At 38.4% G+C, this 19,746-nt stretch overlaps 1 protein-coding gene across 1 annotated transcript in view; it reads left to right on the top strand.

Annotated features, from left to right (window-relative positions):
* The first annotated feature begins 10,508 nt into the window (after positions 1-10,508).
* cfap58 (cilia and flagella associated protein 58) overlaps positions 10,509-19,746 on the top strand; it is a 50,658-nt gene continuing 41,420 nt past the window's right edge. Inside the window, exons 1-2 of the mRNA XM_039776560.1 lie at positions 10,509-10,637; positions 19,354-19,635. Of these exons, the coding sequence (XP_039632494.1) occupies positions 10,629-10,637; positions 19,354-19,635 (291 nt within the window). The 5' untranslated portion in view covers positions 10,509-10,628. The remainder of the gene's footprint in view (positions 10,638-19,353; positions 19,636-19,746) is intronic.

Raw genomic sequence — 19,746 nt, 5'->3', positions numbered from 1 at the left:
AGATAGATAGATAGATAGATAGATAGATAGATAGATAGATAGATAGATAGATAGATAGATAGATAGATAGATAAGACCATATAAAATAGATAGCCGACCACATATAATGAAAATGCAAAAAAGAACAATTTTTTACAAAGAAAAGGTTAAAGTTTATTCAAATGGGAGTCTGATGTAGAGCAGATTCAACTGCTGTTTGTTCTGAACAAACTTCAAAGGCAGATACATGGATTAATGTTTTTGAGTGAGCAGTGTCACATGACTAGATTAGGTAAATCTCATTTATGACAGTTTATAGCAAATATGTCATTGATAATCTTTTGGATCCTAATTTCTAATGATTAATATTTTGGTAATGATTATGAAAATGTACAGAGGGTTTATATACTTGGTGCAGAATACTGATCATGGATTATATCAGAAAATCACCTTCTTGTGGTCAGAAAATCGCCTTTGATCTCTTTAAAACTAGAATATTACTAGAAGAAAGGTTGTGAAGCCTTATTGGGATTTCCTACACAGTGTAAAACAAGAAGCAGACACAGAAAAAGCCAAATAATGGAAATGTAAAAACAAAACAAAAAACTTTTAATAAAGAGAATGTCAACATCTTATCAGACAAGAGTCCAATATGGAACTGATTCAAAGATGGCTGAACTACTGGTCATATGGGATCCAGGCAGGAAAGGGCGGGTCCAGGAGGGTGAAAAACAGAAGCGACATCAAAGGTGAGATGCCCGTCAATCTTTTGTTCTGCAAACGGATGAAGAGAGAAGGCATTAGAGCACAGCGCCAACCCCTGGTTTGGAAGGTAACTACCAGCACCAGAGCCCTTAAGCTGTATGCCAAACTCATGAGTATAGGTAGAAAGATATTTTTTTTATTCCAAAGACTATTGGCTGAAAAACGCATATACAAATATAAAAGCACATGTATTGATCCACACAATGGTGACTTTTCTTTTTGAACTGCTGATGCATAAGCAGCTGGGTACATTTTACAGGAGATATTTAATCCCTTCAGTGTCCTGGGTCTTCTCCCAGATTGTCTCCTTGCATTTTGTGCATATCTAATGGAGGTGTCTAAATGGGCCATTCTCACTGCTTGCCCAGACCACCAGAGCAGCTCCTTTAACCCACTCTTAGGTCCTGCCATATTGTTGAGCTTCTTGTATTAATCTTCATCTTCCACTCTCAGGAGTCTAAAAAAATTAAAACTGAATTCTAAGTTTAATACATTCATTTGTATTTTGTATTTGTTCTGGGTTTTGAAAGTCAAGGGGTATTTCAGCCTTTTCTTCCTCTGAGGCAAAGTGTGTTTTATTTTTGTTATTATTTAGCAATACTGTGATAATATTTTGGTTTTTATATGGGCATCAGGACGCTGCTCCCAGTATCCACAGATTGTGATCTCAAACATCATGGCACCTGACATCATTGACACAACACTTTAAATGCTACCATGACAGGATTCTCCAAGGCCATGACTGTGGGTAAAACAATGCTTTGTGCACCTTTCTTTTTTGAATTGTGATTCTGAAATCATTAGCATCCCCCTTGATTTTCCTCCTACATTTTAAACAAATTGTTAAGTCTAAATTGGCCTGGTTTGTGTGATGGTGAGTGGGTCTTGCTCTAGATAGGAACTTCAAACTGGAGCTACCAGCATGGGCTTCAGCCCCCTGCTACCCCCTTACTTTAAGAATGCCATATTATATTAGGACATGTCATTTTATGTTAGATTACGATCCTTCATTCTGTATTTGCAATTTTGTGTTGCAGCATTCTTGTCTTGTTAACTGACACACACTAGGTTGCACCTTTCAAAGTCCATCTATGGAATGCTGAAATGAAGGGAGACGGAGGTGAGGATGTGATGTAACACACAAAAACAGTAACAGTGACATGGAGTATGACAGAATTATGAGCAGATGTGTACAATTAATGTCTTGAAGTGAGACTGGCTGAGGTTAAAATGGACTGCAAATAGATAGAGTGCTCATAAATCGCTAAACAGAGTCAGGGCGCCATCATGTGGCACTAGAATACAGGACCTGCTAGTATCATGAAGTCTGCTTCTTTTTACAGTATACTTGCCATATATGCAGAGTAATGTCACTGGTACTATAGCTACAACATAGTTTGTGTAATTTTTATTTTGTTAATCCCAATATGCATTAATCATTTTGCATTTAAATAGATGTCTTCACTTTTTAAAATGAGGAGAGATGTTAGGCATCTTTTTGCAATGTGTAAAAGTGCTTTGTAAAATTTAGGTAGGCACAGAAGCTAGTGTTATGTGGAGTTTGTATGATCTCCATATGTTTATTCTAAACACAGTGTTAGGTAATTGACAAACTGTTTCTCCTCCCAGGTCCCCTCTTTCCACTGGAAATAGAAAAGAACAAAACTTCCACTGGTGGCATTTTCTGGGCTTCATTACAAATGAAATGAGCAGTGCATAGGGACAATGCAGTAACATGGACACTGTAAGGTAACACGACAAACTCAAGCCTTGTTTAATTCAGGTCAGTGGCCGCATTGGGCATAAGACAGGCTCCATCCCTGGACAGGGCCCATGCACACACTCCCTACACTCACACTTAACACACATTCAGTCCCAGCTTGGAATTGCCCATTTACCTAACATGCAAGAAAAGAGGAGTACCTGCAGGAAAGTACATGCAGTCACATAATAATAATAATAATAATTCATTTTAGTTATATTGCGCCTTTCCCACACTCAAGGCACTCATTTAAACAGCAGGGTATATGTAACTTTGGGTACAGATATTTCTGTATAGAACAATAAAAACATAAATAAAGGAGACAGAAAGCATTAAATAAAATAAAAGACAATAAACCAGAGTATCCATCCATCCATTTTCCAACCCGCTGAATGCGAACACAGGGTCACGGGGGTCTGCAGGAGCCAATCCCAGCCAACACAGGGCACAAGGCAGGAACCAATCCCGGACAGGGTGCCAATCCACCGCAGGACACACACAAACACACCAAGCACACACTAGGGCCAATTTAGAATCGCCAATCCACCTAATCGCATGTCTTTGGACCGTGGGAGGAAACCGGAGTGCGTGGAGGAAACCCACGCAGACACGGGGAGAACATGCAAACTCCACACAGGTAGGACCTGGGAAGCGAATCCGGGTCTCAAAACTGCGAGGCAGCAGTGCTACCACTGCGCCACCCATAAACCAGAGTAAAATACTAAATTCAAATCTAAAAGAAAAGCCTGAGCAAATAACATAATTTATGATATACAGTAACACACACACAAATTATCCTGAGCATCTGGACTGAGAAGTAAACTGAAAGAGGGGGCAGAATGTTAGGTTAAGTTAAAAGGCTTCCTGAACAGATAAGTTTTAAGTTGGTTTTTTTTAAGAATAAATTGAGTCAGCTGATCTCATTAATTTAGGGAGGGCATTCCAAAGTCTGGGTGCTATACAGCTAAAGGCCCCGTCACCCATAGAGGGTAGGTTAGTGTGAGGCACAAGATTGCCAGCAGCCTTTGGAAGCGGACCACTGCATTGTAGACATTTTGAGAGCATGCAGACTCCACAAAGAAAATGACCAAATGTGAAATTTGAACCCAGGATGCTGGAGGCAGCAGCAGTAACATAAATTGTAACATATATATAAAATACATACCATGACATATGTACATTGAAATACAAACCTAAACTTCTTTGTGCCGTTTCATTTTCCAGAAGTGAATGCAGCCAACAACTCCATTAGGTGACATTATGGCTCCCTCTAGTGACGGCACATCCAAAACACATTAGAACATAGAATTGTTTCTTTATTCTTTGAAAAGCATATTAAACAAATGTCTTTCAGGTTTATTTAGATGACTTCCACACAGAATCTTAAACAAAGTCATATATATGTTGAATACACCATAATATATGGTATAACTCATACCTTTTAGTTAAGGATGGGCCAGGGGTCAGTTGGACGATCTCCACCAGGTACATTTGCTCAAAAATCTGCACCTCTACCTTTTAAATTAATCACCTTCAGGAGGTTATTTATTCCAATATGTAACACTGAAATAAACAACACAAGTAAAATTAAAAATACACCAAAATAACTGACTTTGCTGTCCACTTGTAACACTTTGTTCTCAAAATGGACACAACTGAAAACCATGACTGATGGATGGTCAGATGGACAAGAAGGAGTCCCACTTTAGACATTTTCATTCTTTAAATTATTTTAAATTATAATCTTTCCCAAAATGTAACAGGTATAAATATACAGTATTATTGTGTGTCATTATGAGAGTAAATTAGTAATTATCCTCACTTTGGTGATAATTCTCTTTCTGTTGGCTGTAGAGCTGTCCCTCTCATGGTTAGGAAACACGGCATGTCTGTGGTCACAGTGGTGACGTTTCCACCTTAATCAGTCAGCTCCTCTTGTTGTTTTCTAATGCGTAAACATGGCTGTTCTATGGCAAACCAAATTAACATTTAGACATGTACAGTATATATATACATTTTAAGATATCCATCTATCCATTATCCAACCCGCTATATTCTAACTACAGGGTTATGGGGTCTGCTGGAGCCAATCCCAGCCAACAAAGGGCACAAGGCAGGAAACAAACCCCGGGCAGGGTGCCAACCCACCTATCTTGAAATCACTTCCTGTAAAATGTCCTATTCTTTCAATGGGACTTCTGCCTATTTTAAGATACCTGAAAATCTATTTGAGATATGTTGAAATGTGCAGAAAGTTATTTTTAAGTTATTTGGAACCTTAATATGTGCAGGAAGTTGTTTTGAAATATCTGCAAATATATTTCAGATATCTGAAAACAAATTTGAGATATTTTAAAATGAGTGGGGAGTTATTTTAAGATATCTCCAAATATAATTAAGATATCTTAAAAAGCATTGATATTTTGAAATTCACTGTTGTTGGAGATCTCTAAAATACATTTTGGATATCTCAAATTAATTTCATGATATCTTAAAATAGGTCTCTGCTCCACTTGAGATATCTTACAAAGTATTTCAAGATATCTCAAATGCATTTTGAGATTACTTTAAAAAGACAATACATTATTTCATGATATCCTCAATAGGATTTTTACATGTCTACTGTGCAATTTAAAGATATCCGAAATACATTTCCAGATATTTCAAAACAGTTTTCTGTGTATTTTCAGATATCTCAAACACATTTCAAGATATCGTATAATAAACAGAAAGTCCCTTTGAAAGAAAAGGCAATTTTACAGGAAGTGATTTTGAGATATATCGTGAAATGCATGCAGGGTCAATTTAAGATGTCTAAAAATTCATTTGAGATATCATGAAATTAATAGCAGATATCTTAAAATGTAAAGAAAATTATTTTAAGATATTTCAAAATGAGTTTTGATATCTTGAAAGGTAAATTACATATTGTTCCACTCTGCTTTGGCATCAAAGAAGAGCAGTGTGTAGTGATCTTATTTTTCTGGGCTGAAGCACAGTTTTACCGTAACAGAGTGTTTACAAATGGATTGAGAAATTTAAAAACGGCTGGACAAGTGTGAGGCACAAAGAAGGCACAGAATGCCCGTCCATGTCCACTACCAACAACAACATTGATTAAATCCATAACGTGATTCTGATTCTGATTCTGACAAACCAACGAGGATCAAAATCAGAACTTTACAACTGTGAACACAGACACACCTGTACAGCCAACCCAAATAAAATAGTCATGAAAGTGTGGATAATTATTGACTTATCTTTTGTAACCACAAGGGGGCACCACTGAGCCTCAAAGCACAGACACAACGTCACCCAAAACAACTCTGGGTTCAAATAAAAGGTTTTTATTTGTAACCAACAATTTTCCAATTAAGCAGCAGCCCAAACACACAAGTATAACAAAAGATTATCTTCCTCCTTCCATCCTTCTGATGAGTGTCAGGGACCCAGGACTGCTTTAAGTGTCATGACAAAGGTCATCTGAAGCACTTCCAGGTCATGTGGAAACAAGTGCAGTCCTCCTGTGGCAGCGTTCTCTGGCAACATCCAAGGGCACCAACAAGGTTGCATTTCTGGACGCCAATCTCTATGCAACCCTAACAGGATTCAGCCTTGAGGAGCACTGCCTCCTGCCGTGTGGGGGAATGAACTGCTCCCAGCACCCAGGTTTACCCAGCCCATCTATTAATTTTCTGTCCCATTTGGAATGAAGGTTGTCAGGCATTCCAGCAAAGTTAAGTCTCTGCTCCTACCATATATTCATTATGGACTTCTGGCGGGGCAAAAAATCAGTCCTGGCCAGGATGCCTGTCCTTCTTCCATGGCAGTTAGATCTTGTATATACAGCAGAGAGTATACAAGGTATGTCTAGTTATCCATGCTTTTTTATTCCAAAATGTGTACTTCTGCTAATTTATTTCTTCATTTTTTGTAATATTTATTTCCTTAGTATTACCTAGCCATTTATGCAAAGTGTGCACTCTGCTTAACTTTGACAATGTGTGTAGCATTTTGAGGAGGAAGCCATATAAGAACAAAATGAAATGTGCTTTAATGGGCCTTAATTTTGATTGGGACACAGCAGAACTCTGAAATAAAGATGTGCTGGGAAACATTGAAATAATACACAACGTTCAAACTGTTTTATCCATCAGCAGAAACACAATGAAATCTGCTCCATTTCCTGGTTGATGTACACGATACTCACTATTCATTTGTAAGGTTTAATGAAAATTGAAACGTTATACCACTAAGCATGACCAAGAGATCAAGTGTTATATGACTTAAAGACAAACAGTAGCAGAGAAAGAAAAGCAACAGAAGTTTGAGACAGTAATGGTGTCACATCAAAAGCAGGCAATTAGACAACAAGGAGCAGTTTGGCCCTCAAAATTTAAGAACATAAGAAATTTGACAAACGAGAGGAGACTATTCAGTCTATAAGGCCTGTTTGTTTAGCTAATAATTGAGCTCTCCCAAAAATCATCCAGATCCTTCTTAAATGTTGTTAAGGTATCTACTTCAACTCTGTGTGTCAGTAGTCTGTTCCAACGTCCTACCACTCTTTGTGAAAAGAAGTGCTAAATACATTTCCCCTTGATTTCCCCTTGATACATATACACTCACCTAAAGGATTATTAGGAACACCTGTTCAATTTCTCATTAATGCAATTATCTAATCAACCAATCACATGGCTGTTGCTTCAATGCATTTAGGGGTGTGGTCCTGGTCAAGACAATCTCCTGAACTCCAAACTGAATGTCAGAATGGGAAATAAAGGTGATTTAAGCAATTTTGAGCGTGGCATGGCTGTTGGTGCCAGACGGGCCGGTCTGAGTATTTCACAATCTGCTCAGTTACTGGGATTTTCACGCACAACCATTTCTAGGGTTTACAAAGAATGGTGTGAAAAGGGAAAAAGATCGAGTATGCGGCAGTCCTATGGGCGAAAATGACTTGTTGATGCTAGAGGTCAGAGGAGAATGGGCCGACTGATTCAAGCTGATAGAAGAGCAACTTTGACTGAAATAACCACTCGTTACAACCGAGGTATGCAGCAAAGCATTTGTGAAGCCACAACACGCACAAGCTTGAGGCGGATGGGCTACAACAGCAGAAGACCCCACCAGGTACCACTTATCTCCACTACAAATAGGAAAAAGAGGCTACAATTTACATGAGGTCACCAAAATTGGACAGCTGAAGACTGGAAAAATGTTGCCTGGTCTGATGATCGAGACATTCAAATGGTAGAGTCAGAATTTGGCGTAAACAGAATGAGAACATGGATCCATCATGCCTTGTTACCACTGTGCAGGCTGGTGGTGGTGGTGTAATGGTGTGGGGGATGTTTTCTTGGCACACTTTAGGCCCCTTAGTGCCAATTGGGCATAGTTTAAATGCCACGAGCATTGTTTCTGACCATGTCCATCCCTTCATGATCACCATGTACCCATCCTCTGATGGCTACTTCCAGCAGGATAATGCACCATGTCACAAAGCTTGAATCATTTCAAATTGGTTTCTTAACCATGACAATGAGTTCACTGTACTAAAATGCCCCCCACAGTCACCAGATCTCGACCCAATAGAGCATCTTTGGGATGTGGTGGAACAGGAGCTTCGTGCCCTGGATGTGCATCCCACAAATCTCCATCAACTGCAAGATGCTATCCTTTGAATATGGGCCAATATTTCTAAAGAATGCTTTCAGCACCTTGTTGAATCAGTGCCACGTAGAATTAAGGCAGTTCTGAAGGCGAAAGGGGGTCAAACACCGTATTAGTATGCTGTTCCTAATAATCCTTTAGGTGAGTGTATATACAGCATATTGTGACACATGAGTCACTGTCTTGTACCTGAAAGATGAGGCTGTGTCCAGGGCTTCAGGAAAACCAGCTTTATTCTATTCTAAACAGGAACAGTCAGGGTATTTACTGAAATGGTAGCTAACACTTCAATACACACAGACACAGCAAACAAGCAGTGATGTTATCATTTGTCCTGCCTGGGCTGCCTTCTTCAGTTCAGGAGCAGATAGTGCTCCTCATTGGTTGGTCCAGCAGCTGGGATCAGATCATCCTTGATGAGAAGAGACAGAAAAGAAAAACAAGCGGGCCAAGTCAGTGGTTGGATTAAAGTGATCCCCACATCTACCACTGATCGGTGGATGCATTACGTGGCAAGACTGAACTTTTAATTGTCTGGGTATTGGACTGTATTGCTACTGTATTTCACAGGTACACCTATGCAATCTTAATTTGTTATATTTTTAAGTAAATAAGAGTAAAGCTTCTTTTCATTAATCTGGGCTATAATGGTAAGTTTTTTGGCTTCAGATATTCAGGTAGAGCAGTGGAATGGGGTGGAAGATTGTTAGTAGTGTCAGCCTATTGGTTTCTTTGGGATGAGTGCTATAGGACAGCAGGGTCTTCAGGCCTACAACAGATAACCAAACCATCATCAGATCTTTAATTGGGGTGAACCTGAAATCAAAGGTATTTGGTTTTTTTTATGCGTACCTTTACTTATATGCTGTCATCATCACTTTGCTATTTACGTCTTCACAGTAAAACCACCAGGGTTCAATTACCATTTGGAGTGTACAGTACACTACATGGTATATAAAAACAATGTTTTCATATATACACTTTTAATGGTGACTTAAATATAATCCATCTTAATAAAAGAATAACTGTCTGTGTGTCTATGTGCCCATCCACTGGCCACGTCACTGTCATTCCAAATGATGATGAATCACAAACATGTTTAATAATTAAATGCTTTGCATTTGTCATTCCAATAGACGGCACATCACAAACATTAACATGGCTTTTATGAATCCCATAGCGACTGACATATAAGAGAGACATATTTGCATTGTATGGTCAGGGCCGGCATCATCATTAAGGTGAATTAGGTAATCATTAAAGGTACAGATCATAAGGGGGGAAACTAGTTGTATGTATTAGCTGCCGAACAGTCAGTTGGTGCACTAATAAACTTCTCCTAGGGCACAAAATAACCTAGCACCGGCACTGTGCATGGTGCACTGCAAACGTTAGTGCCAAGGTCTATGTTAATTAGACGTGTAGCAGTGCAGGAGTTAACTTAATAATGGTACTTGTGATGTGCTCCTTTACAGATATATGCAATATTATTTCTATCATAAATTAATTAGTTTGCAGGGCTGGTTTGTGGCTAAATTCCCTGGAAAAGTAACTTGCAATAGTTGAGTTTGTATTATACCTTCTATATTTATAAAGGAAAAACATGTAATTTGGAAAAATGAAATAAAGTTTAAACCCTGCAACATAGTTTTATTATCTTAAACTATTCTAATGCATTACATATACAATAACAATTATACATACTTTGCTAGACTAATCTTAAATGAAAACCCTAGGCAGAGTATGAACTTACTCATTATCACATCCACATAATTCCTAGTGAGTAACATTATTCAAATTAACATGTTTACATCTTGTTACACAGTTCTGCCTGTTATTTACAGCGCGATTTACTACACTTGTGAGATACGTGGTGGCGCAGTGATTAAGGAGGTTATTTTCTACCAGGATAGGATCTAATTACCGTGGGCAGAGTTCAAAAAACACCGAACAAATTCTTAATTTATCCGCATATGCATTTTTATCCCTGATGAGCATATTAAAATAATAATTACTTTAATATAACGAGTCATTTAATAAAAGGCTCTAACGACTATACTAAGAAGGTCACATTCTTAATAGAAAATTGAAAAGATACACTCGCCAGATTTTTAATCGCAGCATTGTGGGCTTTGTTTAACACGAATCTGTGGAGCGTTTTTGACTAGCAGTCCTATTTTTTTTTCCGTAAACGTGATTGGCTTCTTTCTGGAAACAGACCAATGAGCAGACGGAACTGCGCACCGCTTGTAAAATCTGCGCAGGCGAATAACACGTGACGTCGAGCTGGAAAATGAGAAGGTGCATAGTCGCTAGGATACCAGAAAGACGCGCCTTTTGTTTCCCGGAGCACAAGGCAACAGCGAGCCCGACTGGGGCAACTATAATTCCGTATGAAAGTGCGTCTTTCGAGTTTCTTAAGTAAATTAAGAAAAAGAGAAGGGGCAAAATGACAGAGGTAAGCAATTCGGAATCTGTTAAAAATGTCAAAAATAAGTTCTAGAATGACCAAAGCGGCGCTGTATGGTTCCAACGGGCCCATGTTTTCCCGTTTATGTGTTCGTGGAATGTGCGATTTGCAGAATTTAACTAATGCTATTATTAAACTATTTACGTGTACTTTTCTTGATGGTGGAATATTGTTGGAACTCTCTTCACAGATCTCCTAAAATTCAACATAAAAGTAAATAACGATTCAGGTTGTTAGGTTTTGTAACACAAATATATTTCTTTATTACATTTTAAATTATTTTAATAAATAAAGAAATTAATTTCATACGCACAAATTCATAACAATTTTACAAACTACTGCGTTGACAACTGCATTTTTAATTTTAAACGAGTCAAATAAGCTCCTCACAGAAACAGAGAGTTTAAACATGAAAATCGACGAGTAAAAGTTATGTCCTCCAATTAAGAAGCTAACTTAACCTTTTAAAAGTACCGTAGCTAACGGGAATTTTCGGCATTTATTACTTTACAGACAGAGCAAAGGAGGAAATCACCCGCGGTAATGGGGAAAACGTGCGAACTCCACTCAGGTATAGGCTATATGACCGGGTGTGATACGAATCCACCACAGAGGATCTGTGAGGCAGCAGCTCTAAACACTGCGTTTACACAAATTATACATACATTATTATCTCGTATTGTTGTATTATGATAACACAAAAAACTCTTTTACGAGAATGGGTGCTGTCTTCATGGAGATTGCTCGTGAGCCCAAATGGCTTTGCACCAGGCTCCTCCCACAGTCCAAAGACCTACAGTAAATCGGGCCGTGTGTGTGTGTTTCCCTTGTGATGAATGCCGTGTGCCGAAGTTGTTCCAGCTTGTTTTAATTCTTCACTGGGTTAGGTAGGCTGCAGCTGCCTCCTGACCTGGTTAAGTGGGTTTAGAGGGCTCTCTCTTGCATGTGGTCCATCGTTAAAACACAAATACTCTGTACAATTTCATTAGTGTACTGTTTCCTATTTAGATTGAGGCTGTTTCAGCTTGTATAGCTTGTACTGTATACCGTATTTTCCTCTTTTACACGTCACATAGCTATTCCTGTCGGCAAACAGATTCTCAGTTTATCAGCTTGAACGGAACGGCAGTGCGTGTGTGCCCAGAACTAAAGCCTGCATGTGTCTCCTGCACAAACAGCAGCGTGGCAATCTGAGCAAAACCTCCAGCACACATCATACTCACCCGTGTGACAAAATAAGTAAAAATAAAAAAAATATGTGTATCTGTATATATATATATATATATATATATATATATATATGTGTGTGTATATATATGTGTATATGTGTATATATATATATATATGTATATACTGTATATATGTGTGTATATATGTATATATATATATAAATAAATATAAATACAGTATATATGATGTGATGTAAAGATGTAGCAGAACACTTGCTGTTGTGATGAGGGTATACATGTACTGCAGGTTCTCCCTATGTAAAAAAAAAAAAAGAAAGAAAAGAAAAAACACCAATAATCATCTTCTATATCCACAAAAATAACCTTCAGCACAGAGAAAAGTGAGTTTGTTATCTGTGTTTAAGTCTTTGTTTACCTCAGTACAAAGGTGAGGGAGTCATCAGGCACAATTTACAGTGTTTCTGCAATGGGTGTGTTACTTATGTAAATATGCAAACTTTATGCAGACTTTATGCACATTTAGTTTTCCATGCCTTTGTGACTTTACGGCAATACAATTACTCACAAAAGTAGTTTTGCACCATGAAATAATTAATTGATAAACACTTCTAAAAATTAAGTGTGTGTATTTAATTATTTAAAATAATTGTTTTAATTTACAGTATTGTAGATTTTGGAATCTAAAAATACATACTTAATGTATTCTTGCAGGATTTGTTTTACAGTGTATTCACTTATTTTCCTTGAAATTTACATCAAGTGGAGTTTTGAAAGTTCCTAAACTCTTTCTCCTGTCCACCTCACAATTTGGTCTCTTATTCCTTGTGTCACTGGTTCTCTGTGTGAATGAAAACTTTGTAATGTTTGTGTGGTATCATACAAATCTCATCAATGTCCCTGCAGGCAGTATTTCATTTGTAACTGTCTTCTTACCACACAAATAAGTGAAATACTATGAGAATGCACAAGCTAAAAATGTCCCACAATGCAAAGTGGACCAGTCCAAACACAGTTTTACAGTGATCTGCTGTCTTATCACAGAAGATGGCTTAGCCTTCTGTGATTACACAATACACTTTATTATTACAGAATTTTACTTTAAAAAATTACAGTAAACTCCTGTGAAATGCTGACAATTCCCTTGAGTCTGATGATCTACAGTGCAGGTTGTAAGACTACTTGTTGATGTTAGGAAGAGAATGAAGGATTCCTGCCGAACTTGCATTTGGGCTACCCCATGATACACAGACTGAAGCGTCAGGCCCTGGACATGCTGTAGATTGCAGAGTCACATGGAAGGTGCCCACATTTTCTCCAGGGATCACCTCTATGTAACAGGGGTTCATCAGGAGAGTCATTACAATCCAAAAGGGCCATCACGTTTTGGTCTATGGACCTAAATGGATAAAAGGATGCTGCCTGTTTTGGATAGTTCTTGGATGGGGCCTTTCTGGGTAGTTTTGGGGTTTAGGTTCAACTGCCATAATTGTTACACTGGACTGGCTGCCAGGAGAAAGACAGTGAGGAGGCATGGGGTTGCTTTAACAACAGCCACAGGCGAGACTATAGCTATGCTGGGATGGACCCATATAGCTATTTGTGTTGGTGGTCTTTGCTGTACTCTGGGTGGCCAGGATTAAAGACTCCTGTATCCAGATTTTGGACTTCATGGAGATGACTGGAGTCCAATTTGACCTACAAAAGTGGACTTTGATGTTCCTGAATGGAATGACTTTAAAGCCGTTGAGCCGCGGTGACCAACTACCCAGATGTTGTAGCCAAACCCAACATACATTTCCATTCATACTGACACAGCAAGTGTAGACCAGAAGGTCATTCACAAAGTGTGGAAAAGGAATAAAGGACTGACTGTTATTCAGCAGCATGAATTTTAGGAGCTCCTGGAAGGATTCAGAGACCATTTTGCTATTTCTGCAGATGTTGGCCGTACGCACTTAGTGCAGCATCTGATACATATGTGCACTACACCCCCATTCGACAACAGCCTTGGCATATTGCCCTAGCAAAACAGGAAGCTGCAAACAACATGATAATGAAAGTACGGGAGGCAGGTATTATTTAACCATCTGAGTTGAGCAGGTTCTGCATGGATTTAAAGAGTGGATACTGGACGGCGGCACTGGCATCCGAGACAAGGGAGAAGACAGCTTTTACAACTGGTATGGGCTTGTGGTATTTCCAGATCATGCCCTTGAGAATCTGCAATGCAACAGACACTTTTGAAAGGTTGATGGACAGAGGATTGGGTCATATGCCTTAATGACTTGTCAATTTGGACGATCTAGTAGTGCATGTGAAGACTTTTAACAAAGCTTTAAGAACGATCTGGAATGTACTGACAAGGCTTTTGGGTGGCCAGTCTCAAGCTTCACCCTGACAGGTCCTGTTCGTATTTACACTGGCCGCTACTGTACACTATATTAGAGCAGTGGTCCTCAGTCTCGGTCCTGTGGACCCACCGTGGCTGCAGGTTTTTGTTCCAGTCATCTTCTGTTTCTAAGACTGCTAGCCGAATGAAGTGATCAGTTACTACCCAGTTTCGGTGTTTTGGATTTAATGTAAAAATTACATTAATTAATTAATTAATTTTTATTAAAATGTACTAAGCAGTTAAATGGGAAATGTATTTTTTTACTTTTAACAATTTATTCATCCTGATTTTCAGGTTTTCTGGTTATTTAATCCAATATTTACTAACTAGTGGGTGTGATGCTAAAGTGGTTGCAGCTTTTCATCATTCAGTGTTGTTTTCCCAGGTGTTTGTTCGGCTTCATTGTAATTGTCATTATTAGGATACAACAAAAGACTACACAAGCTACACAGAAAACAGTCACAATAATAGAAAACCAATAAGTTAAACATTTAAAGGTATTGAAAAATTGTACTATTGTGCTTTTCTGAATGTAGAATAAGAGGAAAAAAAAGACCAGCTAAATAAATGAAATCAATTATTATCACTGATTGTGAATCTGGTTGGAACAAAAGGCCGCTGCCACAATGGGTCCCCAGGACTGAGTTTGACAACCCCTGTATCAGAGCATCGTTGCAACTTTATTTACAGTATTGTGTACATGAAAGGCTTACATTCTGACTTAATACTGAATTATTATCTTTAAAAAGGTCATAATGTTCATGCAGTGAAATACTGTATAGTGTTTTTACATTCTTACAGGGATACCATAATGCTGTATATCACATATCTATTTCCATTATTTGTTCCATGGTGTTTGCATTGAATTTTAAGACAAGGATGGGTTGTAATACTAAACCATTGCTATTAACAGGGCATTGCTGTGAATTGATTGATCCACAGTTTTTTTGTTTATCTGAAACTTACAGACTATGAAGTTCTATGAGGTTTTGTCAGATTATGTAAAGCAATATTTAAAATACTGGTTAAAAGCAAATAGGAAATGCCCTTATACGTACTTTGGAGCAGGCACTTTATTGATTAATAAGAAAGACCACCTTATTTTTCACCAAGGTGATACAGTGGTCAGTGTTCTGAGATTGAACCCTACACCTTTACAGTGTCTGTATGGAGCTGACATGTTGTTCCTTTGTCTGCTTGAGTTTTTTCACATCCCATAGCATGCAGGTCAGGTTCATCTGCAGGCCTAAACTTATTCTAAGGGTCGCTGTTTGTATGTGAGTGGGCAATGCAATGAGCTGATGGTCCTTCCATGTTGGGTCCTGACTTGTGTGCAGTGCTGCAATATAGAGTAGGCTCCAGCAACCTGTGGCCATTAATTGAACAAAGCAGTTAATAAAACAACTTGTTTAATCTTTTGCTAAATTCAATTTTTCTTTACACAGTACCTTTTAAAGTGAAAAATATTAAGAAAACATTAACAATTTGACAAAGTGAACAACAAAGGCAAAGCAATGAAGCAATCCAGATTTATTTATATTGGGACAATGTTTGTTCTGACAGCCACATTGACTACTGGTTTGCATGAGAACAAGTTTCATCCTGCTTGTAACTAGACTTCTAACCTAAGTGAACACATTCTTACTCTCGGCTGAGCAAACACCAAAACAGAATTTGATAAATATTCCCAAAGGACTTTAGCAAACTTTGTACTTATTACTAACAGGAACAGATAAGGAACACTTAATGTTTAAGGTGCATATTTTGCATTCATTCACTGCCTGATCCACCTAATTAAGAGTTTCTTGGGCAAGATCATATCCCGAGAAAGGTACACCACCACCACATAGACAGGATGCCAGTCCATCCCAGCAAACTCTGACACACATATGCACGTACAGACATACATTCACTTGCTCACACCAGGTCAGGGTGGCCTTACCTGATAACCTAAGGTGTTTGTCTTTGGGATGTTGGAAGAAACTGTGGAACATGCAGAGTACTGACCTGAACAAAGGGAGTGCAAGAACATTCCAAGTAGATGGTGACCAACAGTGTGATCGACATCCAGAAGTTCATGTTATTTCTTAAGATTCATGCTCCTTTTTCTTTTCGTCCTCTTATTGTGTACTATGTACAGTGGTGGCCAAAAGTTTTGAGAATGACACAGGTATTGGTTTTCACAAAGTTTGCTGCTTCAGTGTTTTGAGATCTTTTTGTCAGATGTTTCTATGGTATACTGAAGTATAATTACACACATTTGATAAGTTTCAAAGGCTTTCATTGACTATTACAATATGTTTATGCAAAGAGTCAATATTTGCAGTGTTGGCCCTTCATTTTCAAGACCTCTGCAATTTGCCCTGGCAATGCTGTCAATCAACTTCTGGGCCAAATCCTGACTGATGGCAGCCCATTTTTGCATAATCAGTGCTTGGAGTTTGTCAGAATTTGTGGGATTTTGTTTGTCCACCTGCCTCTTGAGGATTGACCACAAGTTCTCAATGGGATTAAGGTCTGGGGAGTTTCTGGGCCAACACTGCAAATATTGACTCTTTGCATAAACATAATGTAATTGTCAATAAAAGTCTTTGAAACTTATGAAATGTGTGTAATTATCCCTAAGTATACCATAGAAACATCTGACAAAAAGATCTAAAACAATGAAACAGCAGACTTTGTGAAAACCAATACTTGGGTCATTCTCAAAACTTTTGGCCACGACCGTATTATCAAATTTATTATTTAATAGTGATGAAATTGTTAGCCTGTGTTATCCAAACTTTCCTGTTGTACATGACCACAGACACCACCCCATCCCCAAGGAACTTTATTTTTTCCAGGAATGCTGTCATTAGAATTTTCCTTTTATATTCTTTTGTTTTTAATATTGTAATATTTTAACTCTTTCCAGGTCAAATAGTCACATTAAAATTGTTTTGTTAAATTTTTAAACTTTAAGTCTTAATTTCTATTTTACTATTTATTTACATTGTTGATCTATGTTGTAAGTTTTTGTGCCTTATGGTCATCTCCCATTAGGGGTTGCCACAGCAGATCATCTTGTTCCACATCTTTCTGTCCCCTACATCTTGCTCTGTCACACCCACCACCTGAATGTCCTCTCTCACCACATCCATAAACCTTCTCTTAGGCCTTCCTCTTTTTCTCTTGCCTGGCAGCTCTATCCTTAACATCTTTCTTCGAATATACTCAACATCTCTCCTCTGCGCATGTCCAAACCAACGCAATCTCCCCTCTCTGACTTTGTCTCCCAACTGTCAAACCTGAGCTGACCCTCTAATGTACTCATTTCAAATCCTATCCATCCTCATCACACTCATTGCAAATCTTAACATCTTTAACTCTGCCACCTCCAGCTCTGTCTCCTGTTTTTTGGTTAGTACCACCGTCTCCAACCCATATAACAAAGCTGGACTCACTAGCGTCCTGTAGACCTTCCCTTTCACTCTTGCTGATACCCGTCTGTCACCAATTACTCAATACACTCTTCTCCACTCATTCCACCCTGCCTGCACTCTCTACTTCACCTCTTTTCCACAATCCCCATTACTCTGTACTGTTGATCCCAAGTATTTAAACTCATCCACTTTTGCCAACTCTACTCTTTGCATCCTCCCCATTCCACTGACCTTCCTCTCCTTTACACACATGTATTCTGTCTTGTTCCTACTGACCTTCATTCCTCCCCTCTCTAGAGCATATTTCCACCTCTCCTGGGTCTCCTCAACCTACTCCCTACTATCGCTACAGATCACAATGTCATCAGCAAACATCATAGTCCACGGGGACTCCTGTCTAATCTCGTCTGTCAACCTGTCCATCACCATTGCAAATAAGAAAGGGCTCAGAGCCGATCCCTGGTGTAATCCCACCTCCACAGTGAATGTATTTGTCACTCCTACTGCAGACCTCACTACTGTCACACTTCCCTTGTACATATCCTGTACAACTCTTACGTACTTCTCGGCCACTCCCAACTTCCTCATACAATACCACAACTTCTCTCGAGGCACCCTGCCATATGCTTTGTCCAGGTCCTCAAAGATGCAATGCAACTCCTTCTGACCTTCTCTATACTTCTCCATCAACATCCTCAGAACAAACATTTTTGTAAAATGTGTTAGTGCTTTGAGCCTTTATTCAGTAAAGAGTGCTATACATGAGTCAACTGTCCATTAGAACATTAGAACAATCCAGACAACAACAGGCCATTCAACCCAACAAAGCTCGCCAGTCCTATCCACTTAATTCTTCTAAAAAAACATCAAGTCGAGTTTTGAAAGTCCCTAAAGTGGTGGAGTGGTGGCCCCGAGGCTAGTGATCTGCACTGACAATCGGAAGTTTGCCGGTTCAAATCCCATAAATGCCAAAAAAGGAACTCTACTCTGTTTGGTCTTTAAGCAAGGCCCTTAACTTGCAATTGCTGAGCGCTTTGAGTAGTGAGAAAAGCGGTATATAAATGCAAAGAATTATTATTACTGTCTACCACACTATTTGGTAGCTTATTCCAAGTGTCTGTGGTACTCTTTGTGAAGAAAAACTTCCTAATATTTGTGCAACGTTTACCCATAACAAGTTTAAGAATAAGTTCCTACTATAAAAGCAGTTGGTTTACACACAGAATTAGAATATATTGTCATTCACACCAGTGTCTACTGTTTCTTGGTATTTGTAGTAAAAGAATTAGAAGCCATTTAGGATACACACTTCTAGATATACTAGTACTATGAGTCTAATGCTTTGACAGAAATGCATGGATCCTCCCTGGTTAAACAATTTCGAGCACTGGGATAGCTGAAAGCAAATCGCCCACTAAAGATTATTTTTAATTCTTCAGGGCAAACACAGAATGGTCTTCTCTCATTTGTCAAAGTTCTTATGTTGCTATGGTCTAATGAGTCTAATTAACCACAGTAATTTCTCAATTGATTATGTGAGTCTTGAAATAATTAATTGTCTGGTACAAAAACCAACGCAGTGTGAAGTTTGTAGACTGTCTTACTAAGGGGTATACAATTACAATTTTTTGAAATCCAATATACTTTGCTAAACTTATCTTTGCAAATGCGTATTTCTGTATATTTTTTCCTTTGAACAGGAAAAAGCAGAGAAATCAGCTGCTGATGAAAATGCATATGATGTCCTTGAAAGGGAATTTCAAGAGGTTCTCAATGAACTTGTGGGAGACAAGAATTTGGAGAAATTTAGGGCAGAATATGAGAAACTTCACAAGGCCCTAAAAAAATCCCATGAGAGTGAAAAAAGGCTCATGGCAAAATGCAGGGAATTAAATGCCGAAATAGTGTCCAATTCTGCCAAAGTAGCTACAGCAATGAAGTTATCCCAAGAAGATCAAACCACGATTGCTTCACTTAAAAAGGTATTTTCATTTAATTTGCATTTTATTTGTATTAAAAATTCATTTGTGATAATTTGGATTCAAAATATTTCATAGTGGACAAAACAATATTAAGTAAGTCAAAGAGATTCA

Source organism: Polypterus senegalus, chromosome 1 (genome assembly GCF_016835505.1).
Source record: "Polypterus senegalus isolate Bchr_013 chromosome 1, ASM1683550v1, whole genome shotgun sequence".
NCBI lineage: Eukaryota > Metazoa > Chordata > Cladistia > Polypteriformes > Polypteridae > Polypterus > Polypterus senegalus.
The sequence above is the reverse complement of the archived record's forward strand: the minus strand, read 5'-3'. Positions and strand labels throughout refer to the sequence as shown.